This window comes from Colossoma macropomum, unplaced genomic scaffold (genome assembly GCF_904425465.1).
Source record: "Colossoma macropomum unplaced genomic scaffold, Colossoma_macropomum, whole genome shotgun sequence".
NCBI lineage: Eukaryota > Metazoa > Chordata > Actinopteri > Characiformes > Serrasalmidae > Colossoma > Colossoma macropomum.
The window spans coordinates 32,418,758-32,431,823 of record NW_023494786.1 but is presented as its reverse complement, the minus strand read 5'-3'; the positions used below and the strand labels follow the sequence as shown (position 1 = coordinate 32,431,823).

Sequence of the window (13,066 nt, the reverse complement as noted above, 5' to 3'; positions counted from 1 at the left end):
TAATAACAGTACCATTCTCTGTCTTTCAAAAAAGAATGACCAATTTTAATGCATAGGTGGATAAAAATAGCTTATTTCACCACAGTCTTATAGATATATAACCTAGATATGAGCAAGTGAGGCTAACGTTAACTAGCTAAATTAGCTAACTTAGCTAGCTACGATTCATCAGTTTCGGTTATTTTATTTATTCTTACTGTCGCATTCTTAAAATATAAGTTAAAAGATAACGAGTTTAAACAACGTTGAGGTCTTTTATTTAAGTTAGTTGAGATTTATTGTGTCGTATTAAAACGTAGCGTTATTTAGCAACTTACATTCAGATCGTTCTAACAAAAACTTGGCTAGCTAGGCTAGCTAACATTAACTATCATGTAAACCTCCTATAAAATATTACATTATGTAACAAAACAGTATTCCTTTGCATAATAACAATACTATTCTGGATAAAAATAGTTTATTTCACCTCAGTCTTACCATAGTTAAGATTTGAGCAAGTTAGGTTAACGTTAGCTAGCTAGCTAAGTTAGCTAACTTAGCTACGACTTATAAATTTCGGTTATTTTATTTATTCTTATTGCCGCATTTTTAAATATGAGTTAACAGATAACAAGTTTAAACAACGTTGAAGTCTTTTAACCTAGTTAAGTTAGCTGAGATTTTTTTGTGTTGTCTTAAAACGTAACATTATTTAGCAACTTACATTCAGATCGTTCTAACTTGGCTAGCTAGGCTAGCTAACGTTAACTATCATGTAGACCTCCTATAAAATATTACATTATGTAACAAAACAGTATTCCTTTGCATAATAACAATACTATTCTGGATAAAAATAGTTTATTTCACCTCAGTCTTACCATAGTTAAGATTTGAGCAAGTTAGGCTAACGTTAGCTAGCTAGCTAAGTTAGCTAACTTAGCTACGACTTATAAAGTTCGGTTATTTTATTTATTCTTATTGCCGCATTTTTAAATATGAGTTAACAGATAACGAGTTTAAACAACGTTGAAGTCTTTTAGCTAAGTTAGCTGAGATTTCTTGTGTTGTCTTAAAACGTAACATTATTTAGCAACTTACATTCAGATCGTTCTAACTTGGCTAGCTAGGCTAGCTAACGTTAACTATCATGTAAACCTCCTATAAAATATTACATTACGTAACAAAACTGGATTCCTTTGCATAATAACAATACTATTCTGGATAAAAATAGCTTATTTCACCTCAGTCTTACCATAGTTAGTTAAGATGTGAGCCAGTTAGGCTAACGCTAGCTAGTCAGCTAACTTGGCTATGACTTATCAGTTTTGGTTATTTTATTTATTCTTATTGCCGCATTCTTAAATATGAGTTAACAGATAACGAGTTTAAACAATGTTGAAGTCTTTTAAGTTAGTTGAGATTTATTGTGTCGTCTTAAAACGTAACATTATTTAGCAATTTACATTCAGACTGATCTGACAAAAGCTAGGCTAGCTAACGTTAACTATCATGTAAACCTCCTATAAAATATTACATTAACGAAACAGTATTCCTTTGCATAATAACAATACTATTCTCTGTCTTACAAAAAGAATGACCGATTTTAACGCATAGGTGGATAAAAATAGTTTATTTCACCTCAGTCTCGCCATAGTTCAGATGTGAGCAAGTGAGGCTAACGCTAGCTAGCTAGCTAAGTTAGCTAACTTAACTACGACGTATCAGTTTTGGTTATTTTATTTATTCTTATTGCCGCATTCTTGAAATAAAAGTTAAAAGATAAAGAGTTTAAACAATGTTGAAGTATTTTATGTTAGTTGAGATTTATTGTGTCATCTTAAAACGTAACGTTATTTAGCAACTTACATTCAGACCGTTTTAACAAAAGCTTGGCTAGCTAGGCTAGCTAACGTTAACTGTCATGTAAACCTCCTATAAAATATTACATTATATAACAAAACAGTATTTCCTTGCATAAAAACAATACTATTCTCTGTTTTATGAAAAGGACGAATTTTAACGCAGGTGGATAAAATTAGTTTATTTCACCTCAGTCTTGGTTCAGATGTGAGCAAGTTAGGCTAACGTTAGCTAGCTAGCTAACTAAGCTTTGTGTAAATCAATAAAACCTGACTGAATAGCTAACATTACATTTTTTATTTTCATTTTGTTATATGTAGGTTATTCCTGAACATACATGCTATAAAATATTTGCTTCAGAGGACAAGAACCTTGTCCCTGAACTCTTTGGTGTAATAGCTAGCCTATCTCTCTTCTGAGCTAAGCTATCTGACTATGAATTTGTTAATTTACCTTTCAAATTAAGTCTAAAATCTTTTAGATACCACAGTTTTCTGCTTATTGTAGTCCATTGTAATTATTTGTCATATGTTCTAACTTACCTGTCATTTGTAAGTTATTGTAATGAAAAGAATGTAATAAATTTGATATTTTAGATGAAAGTTCTGCCCTTTTCTTTTTATCTTACGCAGATCTTACAGAAATTGTCACCAGAACATGCTCAGTTGAGCCCTGAGGATGACAGCGTCTGAAGAATTCACCTTCTCCCTGGACAACCTGTTTTTTGACAGACCATTGGTTCATAAAGTGTAAGTTTTTGTACTATGGTTCAAAAAGACAGCTAATAGCTCTAAAATGGGTGTCTGGCTGTTGAATGAATTGCCCACGTTAAGTGAAAATCCATAATCACAATTTACTTTTTCGCCCAGGTTCTTAAATGTTATCAGTGGTCACCAACCCTCCTCTTGGTGATCTACTTTCCTGCAGAGTTTAGTTCCAACCAATTCTGCCTGTTCCTTATCCAACACTAATGCACCTGATCCTGCCAATCAAGGAGTAGTAGTTAATTAGCTGGACCAGGTGTGGCAGATTGTGGTGCAACTAGACTCCGCCACAGTAAAGAAGAATCAGCAGGTTTCTCTACAACAAACGATTTCACATCATAACAAAGCATCAAACGTCAGAACAGTGATATAAAGTGTTCTAAGTAACTTTGGCTGTGGCGTAGGTGCCAGACGGGGTTGCTTGAGTATTTGAGACAGTTTTTAAAGACCCAGAGAACCCAAATCTGTATTTTCTTTCTAATTTACGTTAATCTTGTTCTTGCAAGCAAACAGTAAACATATACTAAGTAAACCCTTTGAATAATGTCCCAATTGACAAATGAATGACCAATATATTTCACCATATTTCTCTGCTCTCAGTATAAACTGTGTGGTCCTAATCTTGGGTAACCCCTCCGTATTCCCAAGTATATACAAGTATTCCCCTGACCAATCACAAGGCTGCATCAAGTCAAGTCAAGTCAAGTCAAAGTTTATTTATATAGCGCTTTTTTACAACAGGTGTCACAAAGCAGCTTTACAGAAAAATCTGGGTCCGAGCCCCTATGAGCGTCGCCAATGGCGACAGTGGCAAGGAAAAACTCCCGAAGAGCAAGAAGAAGAAACCTTGAGAGGAACCAAGACTCAGAAGGGGAACCCATCCTCCTCTGGTCAACACCTGATAGCAAACAGCGTTAGAATAAAATATTAGAATACAGATACGGGAAAAAACAGTTCATGAGGGTGAGGTTTGCACAGCGTTGTACAGCATGAAGCGCAATGGTGGTCAAACCAGTCCAGAAGGCTTGGCGAGCAGTGGCACCCAATTAAGGCAGAAGAAGCAACAGTATCAGACGCACAGGATGGGCAGCTGTTCAACTCGGCAAAGAAAAGTAAACACAGAGAGTTAGTTCTGTAAAGGGTGACTGATCACAGATTACGGTATTAACAGAGCAGCAGAGACTCCAGCAGGTCTAGTTATTACAGCCCTTTACTAAAAGGGAGAAACAAGAAAGGTAACAGAGACATGAGGCTCCCTGAGATGTCGGCGCCCCTCCGCTCCACCGTCAACAAACCTGAGTGAATGAGTTAGAGCAGCAGGACGACAGCACCAACACTCCCAGTTTACCATGATACTCTATGACCACGAACCCCCAGATCTGCACCTTTTATCTAACAGGGAAAACTTACCAAAGCCAAAGACTAAACTTGTCAGTTTTTAGCCTAGACTTAAAGACTGAGGCTGTGTCTGAGTCCCGAACACTGACTGGAAGATTATTCCAAGGCTGGGGGGCTTTGTATGAGAAGGCTCTCCCCCCTGATGTAGCTTTATTAGTTCTAGGTACTAATAGTGAGCAGCACCTTGTAATCTAAGTAGGCGTGATGGTTCATAGCAAGACAGAAGTTCATTCAGGTACTGAGGGGCCATTTAGAGCTTTATAGGTCAGTAAGAGAATTTTGTTATCAATGCGAAATTTAACCAGCAACCAGTGCAGTGTTGAAAAACTGGACTGATATGGTCAAACTTTCTGGTTCTAGTGAGACTGGCTGCAGCGTTCTGGACTAGCTGAAGCTTGTTTAGGCTTTTGCTGGAACAACCAGACAGCAGGGCATTACAGTGATCCAACCTTGATGAAATCAATGCACGAACTAGCTTTTCTGCATTCTTTAGAGACAATGCATTTCTTAATTTAGCAATAATTGTGTCTCTTGCCCTGCCCACATAGAACAGTTTCAGAGTCAGAGAAGCTTCGTGAGCTATAGCTAACCTAGTATAACCAAAAGCTGGTGAGCTAGACCACCTGTCTGTAGCTGCCTGTTTATTCATTTGTACGTACACCAACATTGTTCCTTCATCTGAGGTGTCTGTTCCAAACAGTAACCCCTTTTTTAACTTGTGGGAATAAACCTTACATTTTTTGTTGCTTTATCATGGGGTACATTAAAAAAGTGAGTTATACTCAGAATTACCAAAACAGTAATCGTCGAAACATTTGCTAAAGTTTGGTTAGTGTGATGATTGTTTCGGTAGTGACAAAGTGGAATGTTCAATCATTTGTTTTAATAAAATAAACATTATTAACCTCCTAAAATCCTGGGCTTATATACTAAGGCTTATTATTCAGTAACTACAGGGACTTCAGTGCAAACCGGCTGAGCTGTTCTTAGATTATGGAAGTGTGTAATAAAACTTTGGACCCTGGCCATTTAGAGGTTAAGGTATAGGGTCACTCAAAAAAAATATTTTAGTCTAAAGTCCAAAATGTGCTTTCAGTTCTGACTTTGAACCATATTTATCTATATATGTGTCTTATTACCTATTTACCTACTTATCTATGTAGGAACCCATTATGTCAGGAACAGAATGTCTGGAAACTTGATGCTGCACCATCAGTTTCTGAAATACCAGCAACCCAAGACATCCAGAAGGAAGCTGAATGCCTGTCTTTAGCTGGTGAGTCACAAATAGCTACACATGCTCAGTATTATTTCACTATAGAACTGTGTAGATAAGATCTCAAACAAGGATACTGTCTTTGTTAGTAATCAGAACTATGGCTGCAGGTTTTTAGGGCTTTACACCAAGTATCTCTGTTTACAGGGATGCTACCAGTTAGTGCAGCTGTCAGTCGTACTAACACTGGGGAATAAACCAATAAACAGTTAAAACCTCTCCTTAATAATAGTTGTTTTGCAGAGATATGAAATCTGAAATCATTTTTCATTTACACTTTTATATTTTTAAAGCTTTTGGAAGTTTTTGGATTTTTTTTATGTTTATTAAAGCTTTTGGACATATTTCTATTTCTTCCCATCTGCATAACTTTTTGTTTTACACTATTTAAAAAAGATGGTTCTTTAGTAAAGACAGTGGTTCTGTATAGAACCATGAACACTCAAAGAACCATTTGCATGTTTAAATGGTTCTTTGCATGGTGAAAAGGTTCTTCAGATTGATGGAGATGTGTTGTATATGGTTCTATGTAGAACAGTGGTGCACAACTCTGGTCCTGAAGGGCCGGTGTCCAGCACAGTTTGGTGATTTACCTGTTCCAACACACCTGATTACACTTATCTGTTAATTGCCAGGTTAAATGGGTGTGTTTGAGTTGTGTGTGAACTGTGCTGGACACCGGCCTTCCAGGACCGGAGTTGTGCATCCCTGATATAGAACCTTTTTGAAAATGGTTCTATATAGCACCAAATAGGATTCTGTTACTTAAAATGGATGGGTCTTCAAGGGTTCTTTTGTAAAGAAAATGGTTCTATATAGAACCATGAACACTTAAACAACAATTTCCATGACTGAAGTGTTCTCTGCATGGTAAAATGTTTCTTCATATTGATGGAGCATGTGTTATATGTGTTCTATATAGAACCTTTCTGAAAATGTTTCTATATAGCACCAAATAGGAAAAAAAGAACCCCTCAAGGGTTCTTCGTTAAAGAAAATGGTTCTGTATGGAACCATGAACACTTAAAGATCTCTTTGCGTGATTAAAGGGTTCTTTACATGGTGAAATGATTCTCCATATTGATGGAGAATGTGTTGTGTATGTTCCATATAGAACCTTTTTGACAAGGATTCTATATAACACCAAAAAGGTTCTTGTATTGTTACAAGCTTGACATCGTAACTGTAGAACAACTCTTTTTAGTGCTGTATAGAACCTTTTTCAAATAAAGTTCTATATAGGTCCATTTACAGCACATTCTTCATCAGTCCAAAGAACCCTCTCTTGATGCAAAGAACCCTGTAATACAAACAGGGTTCTTTGAGTGCTCAAATATAGAACCATTTTCTTTAGGGAAGAACCATCTTATATAAGAACGTACTGTTATGTTGTCAAACTTGTAACAGTAGAAGAACCCTTCTTGATGCTATATAGAACCATACATATACAACTTATTCTCCATCAATCTGAAGGACCATTTCACAATGCAAAGAGCTGTTTAATCATACAGATGGTTCTTTGAGAACCATAGAACCATTGTCTTTACTGAAGAACCCTTGAAGAAGCATCTTTTTTTAAGAGTGCAGAAGAACCTATGCAGGTAACAGGGTCAGGTGTTTCATACACCTTTTAACGGCCTGTTTAAGGTTTTACAGACTAGTTTAAACAGTGAAGCTGCAGAGCAAATAACACCCACGCTGTGTGCATGAGTGCGTGTGTCGTTTGAGCTCCGGCTCGACTCTCGGCGAGACACTTTGCATCAGAAAGTGAAACTTGCTATAAATATGATGAGCCAGCCAGTCAGTGGGTGTTCCTTTGTGATTATTGTAATTAGGGCTGTCACTGTTGATTACATTAATAATTGAGTAATTTACCACTTATTTTCCTGATGAATCCAAAGCCAAGCAATAAAAAAGTAAAGTATAAAGCCAAACAGCACAGATGAGCTGAACTGCACAATAACAAACCATGCATAGTTTTTCATAGATTTTAAAAGGCTTTAAAAAGACTTGTAAATAAATGTAAGGAAAATGCGTGTAAATGTTTATGTCCATCATGCTCTGTAAGAAAGAACAGTAGGATCATTTAAAATATGCATTATGATCATACACCACTGCCGATGTATAGAGAAGCTGAATTTGAATTTTTTTAAATCAAGAAATCAAGTTTAACCGTGTAATTGCTGATCATGCTGAGTCACATCACTATATTGATGAGTCATATCACTACATCACCTCTCTTGTTAATACACACTGTGCAATATATCATAACCTGCTACTGTACTGACTCTCACTGCGCACTTTACACTGTAGATACAGAAGTTACTCCTAGTTATGTTTATACTCACTGTGAATTACCTCATACCTGCTCTCATGTAAATACAATAAATCCGTCTTATATGCTTATATAAATATAATAGTATCTGTCAGTCTGTCTATCTATCTATCTATCTATCTATCTATCTATCTATCTATCTGTCTGTCTCTGTTTGTTTATTTGTCTATCTATCTATCTATCTATCTATCTATCTGTCTGCCTATCTATCTATCTATCTATCTATCTATCTATCTATCTGTCTGTCTGTCTGTCTGTCTCTGTCTGTTTATCTACCTGTTTGTCTGTTTATTTTTCTGTCTATCTGTCTGTCTGTCTGTCTGTCTATCTGAATATTTATCTATCTGTCTGTCTGTTTATCTGTCTGTCTTTCTGTCCATCTGTCTGTTTATTTGTCTGTCTGTCTGTCTGTCTGTCTATCTATCTATCTATCTATCTGTCCATCTGTCTATTTATCTATCATCTGTCTGTCTATTTCTATATCTATCTATCTGTCTATCTATCTATCTATCTATCTATCTATCTATCTACCTATCTATCTAACTGTTTATTTTTCTGTCTATCTATCTGTCTATTTATCTATCTGTCTGTCTGTTTATCTATCTGTCTTTCTGTCCATCTGTCTGTTTATTTGTCTATCTATCTATCTATCTATCTATCTATCTATCTATCTATCTATCTGTCTGTCTGTCTGTCTGTCTATTTATCTATCACCTGTCTGTCTATTTCTCTATCTCTATATCTAACTGTCTGTTTATTTATCTGTCTGTCTCTGTAATCAGTGAGTAGCTGCACTATGTATGATTTTTTGTTAAAACTGAAAGAAGTATGGGTGCATGCGCTGCACCCTGTAAAGTCTTACATCATATTTTATTTATCGGGTTAAGACTTTTTCACACCATGTCGTATGTCTTTACATGGTCAGGCTCAAAAAAAAGGTCCAGCTTGATGTTTAGGCCTCAAATGCCCTCAAAATCAACATTACACTAATGAAGATCTGATGACAGTAAATAATTCACTCACATCCTTCACCAAGTTTTGACCGAGTTCTCTTTAAGAACTCTTTCATTGCACTCACAGTCATCAGGTTCATCCTCTTGGGGACGGGGGTCTGAAGCACATTGCAGAATGTTCTGCCACACTTTGCATGCAATTACACGTTTCCACCAGAGAGGTCTCTAAATCCACTAAACGCCCAGTCAAATCAAATGTTTTGTTGATTTTCTAAGTGGAAATAAGTCCTCTGTAGAAAACAGTCTTGTGCATGTTTTAATGCACTTTTACTGATTATTTACTGAATTAAGTAATAACGTAATGGCAAAAGTGCAAAATGTGGCCTGTGTAAAAGTTATTGCACATTTAATATTTGATGTTTTCTTTTTTCCCAACATGTTAAACTCAGAACATAAAAATTGTGCACTAAAATATGGAAAAAAAAATCAATTAGAAAATCAACAAAATATGCCATTTATTCAAACTTCTGCATACAGCTGTACACAGGGTAGCTTAAAACTTCTAAACAATGGGAAATGTCTTAATGATTGTGTTAAAAAGACATCTCTCCTATCCACAAAGGTTACTCTCAGAAGGTAAAGTGGTTTTTGCCACCTTTCCGAAGACCCGTTGTCAGTGCTGTGAAGCAGGTCCAAAGACAGACAGATGAGGCAGACGACCAGAAGATGTTCGGTGTGCGAACAGCTGAAACATCTTTAGACAGGAAACACGCTGTTGAAAGTATTGATCGAGCTTGCCCTGGTTCACTGCAGGAGTTCAGTGATGTTGTGGAAACCAGATCTTCCACAAGTTCTCGGTTCAGGACACGGTATGCCTAATATTTTAGTGTGATGATTTTTCTATTGAGTACCTAATGGATCTTAAATCTGTTGGATATATTTACACAATAAATATAATAGTTGAATTGTAAATACATTAAAGCAGTAAGCTGTGCATTGCAGTTTACTATAGTTAAAGGGGAATTCCACAGTTTTTTACTGCATAATTAAGTGGTTAAGCTGTAAACAAAGTCAATCAGAGTGGTTTGTTGTTTGTTCGTTCTAGAGAAACAGTGGTGGTGATGGGAACCAGATGTCTGAAGAGTGTAAGGCCCCTAAAATCCCCTCAAGGAAAGTTATTACATGAATTGGTTATGAATTCACTGCCTGATGACTGAGACATTGTTTCACGATAGTTTGGAGAAGCTTTTGGCCAAAGCTGTCTTATTAAAATATGTTCATGGTGGAGAAATACATGTATTATAAGATACAAAATAATGCTTTTTCTCCCAGATTTACTGCTATTCCACCATCATCAACATTCCATGTAAACACTCAGAAGACTCGTGTAGGTTCACTGATGGTTTTGGATAGTAAATAAAATGGTTTATTTGTGTTGTAGTCATGGTGACACCTGGTTCCTATCACCACCACTGTAATCTGTGTCTCTACAATTAACCATTTCACACCAAACCACTCTGAATGACTTTGCTTGTACGTCAGCCACTGAAGATGCCCATTTACTATGGTAAAATCACTGTAAAGCCTTGGGTAGCATAATGCTTTAATAAATTATTATTAAGAATTATCCACCAAGCAATGCAGGCTCTGTTGCCAAGCAACATAATGGTCAAAGATCATTCCATGGAAAGCACATTGGTCTCTAATAACTTGGTGCATTAGTACAGAGTTCAGTCAATGTATGCAATCATATATAGTTATAAGAAGTATTTTATAATGCCTTCGAATGTGGCTCATCCAATCAGGTTTTAGAACTGGAACTGTCCATTTTAAAACACAGCATATACTCTTTATATTTGACATATTACGCTATATTTAACTTTGTATGACATAAGAAGTGGCATGTGTGTTCTTATTGGATATGATGGAGCAATAAATCATCAACTGCTAATGTAATTATTCTGCTACTTTCATTTTTCCAATCATCACCCTCTAGGCTGTTCCAAGCCCCTACGAGAAAGGCCTTGGAGAGCTTCAGTGCCTCAGGTTCAGCGAGATCCCCTACAAGCGACCACAGCCTCAGTCAGGTCGCTATGGCAACCGACCATCCTCCTACGGTGCACCCTGTTGCTACCTGTAGCCCCTTCGTGAAGCCAGGCCAGATTGAGGATTGCAATTCTCTACAACAAAAGCATGACGCTGCTGCGAAAAAAGCCCACATTATCCCTCTGACGCCCAGGCCCATTCATATTCAAGGTAGTACAAAACGACACTGCACGTTCAGCACTGTTTAGTAGAGCTACACAATGCAAGACTTGCTAATCATTATCGGTAAATTGGCTTTTGCGATGCTGATATCACAGAAGGCTGCAATGCGCAAATGTTCACAATCAGTTCATGTTTTTTTTATTATTATTATAAAAAAAATAAAAAACTGTGCTCTGCGAACATCCTGACCAGTCACAGGTCTAGATGTGTTGCTGTGGGTGTTTTTTGCTGAATTATATTGTATAATCGAATAAAGTAGAATCGAATAAGTAAATTATTTTGATTAAATTAAAGCTGGCCAATAGGGCTATCACTGTTACTCTGCAGTCGCTTGATGACAGTTATTTAAGCTGACCCCAATATATAGATATATAGATAGATAGATAGATAGATAGTTAACATTATTCATTCCAGAGGGAAAGTCTAACCTATTACACAAGAAACCTATTACAGCAGCACAAAGTACAGTATAGAGCAAAATAAGAGCAAAAGTATTGTCGTACGCTATTATACATGCATACATACAAGAAGTAAAAATATGTAATAAAACATACTAAAACAACCATAAAAAATAATTTGCAGTACAAAATTAAATAAGTAAAATCGCAGAAATATTATGCAGGTGACAATGCAATGGTACATGTCACGTCCAATGAATTAACCGAGTGACTAAACACTGTGAACGATAACATATGTTAATAGTTGCATATGTATGGGTGTATAAACAAGTGCCAGTGCAATATGTAATATGTATGGATGTAATTGCTTACCTAGGCCTTTAATTCAGGCCATAAATGTCAAAAACCCACCTCTACAATAACACTAGGTTCTGCTACGGTCCCCAAGGGATTCTGGTCGTTTGTTAGCGCTAAGCTAATGGCGATTTGCGTGAACATTTTTTGGACTTGCTAGATTTAACACAGACATTTGAAGCTCCAATTCAGAGGCTGCATTTGAAGGCCGATTGCGTCACAGCGGTGCAACTAGGCTGTCCCATTTTGAAGCCTCCTTCATATTCAGCCGAGAAATGTATCCTGCTTCTCCATGGCAACAAAGGATCCAACGGGTGGATCCTTTGACATCCAACATATCCCGAGGTTCATCGCGTGCCGGCGAAGATTCATGAACATGGTGATGTCAGCAGAGGAGCAAACAGCAGCTGAGAAGACACTTTTAAATAAATGTATTGGGTTTAAACTGATTGGCATGGCACACAATACAGATGTTAAAAAAAGCCAATGTGGTCTGAAGCAAAACTTAGGCTAACGTTTCGTTTTGTTTTAGGGAGCAAGGAGCAGACAGAGAGAAGCATCTGCAGCTCTAATAAATGAAAAAAATTAAACAGTAAAATCAAAGTTTTAAAGAACTTTAAAAAACTTGACAAGAGTGGCGTTTCACGATGCACCGGTGAGGGCGAGAACAGCGGTGCTATGATACAAACAGGAAATCCGCCATAGAGTAGAACGTCTCATTTCAGTTCAGCCTTTGTAGGTCTTCGCAGCCTTTGAAGGACACGCCTTCGTAGACCGCGTCCTTCGAAGGATGCAGCCCCTGAATTGGGACATAGTGTATGATTCACTTGAAGCTTGTGACACACATATTATTATATATTTTACCTTGTTAGCTCGGGTCAGGCCACAACAGAAAATGAGAGTGGGCTCTCTCCCTTGACCTGCTGCCTGAACAAACACCAGATATTATTTAACCAGAAAATGACTTATGTTTATATTATACCAAAATACCAAATAAAACAACTAACGATCACAAAATGAACTAACCTGAAAACAAAAGAAACAAAAATACAACAAGCTGCCCTAACTCCCTGTTTAAAACCAGGAGAAAAGGGATAATGAAAACAGAAGGCGCTCGTCCCTTACTTCCCAAGTGTTCACAGACAGATTCACAGAATCTAACATCTAACAAAATTTACAAGCAAAGCAGAGTGGAGTGAAGAGTGCCAGGCTGGTCTGGACAGGAGTTTGTTCAGGTCACGTCAGAAGGGGGAGACAGCTCTCAATGTCTCCTAAAATGGTAGCTTGCTGACCTTTTATATACAGGAGGGCGCCCCCAAGTGCTAATCATGTACCTGCCAGAGTAGAAAAACAGACGGAACGCATAAAACGGCCGCAGACAAGCGCAAGAAAGGCTACTACGAGCGGGGGTCATAACATACCTTGTAGCTGTTTCACAGTGACACTTTCAGTCCTGGCATAGACCCACCGCCGCTGTTTTC

The 13,066-nt window shown here is 37.2% G+C and overlaps 1 protein-coding gene across 1 annotated transcript in view; it reads left to right on the top strand.

The window, feature by feature from the left end:
- The window catches only part of hfm1 (helicase for meiosis 1), a 51,053-nt gene that overhangs the window by 1,026 nt on the left and 36,961 nt on the right, over nt 1-13,066 (top strand). Inside the window, 4 exon segments of the mRNA XM_036565372.1 lie at nt 2,472-2,588; nt 5,165-5,277; nt 9,188-9,434; nt 10,562-10,821. Of these exon segments, the coding sequence (XP_036421265.1) occupies nt 2,518-2,588; nt 5,165-5,277; nt 9,188-9,434; nt 10,562-10,821 (691 nt within the window). The 5' untranslated portion in view covers nt 2,472-2,517.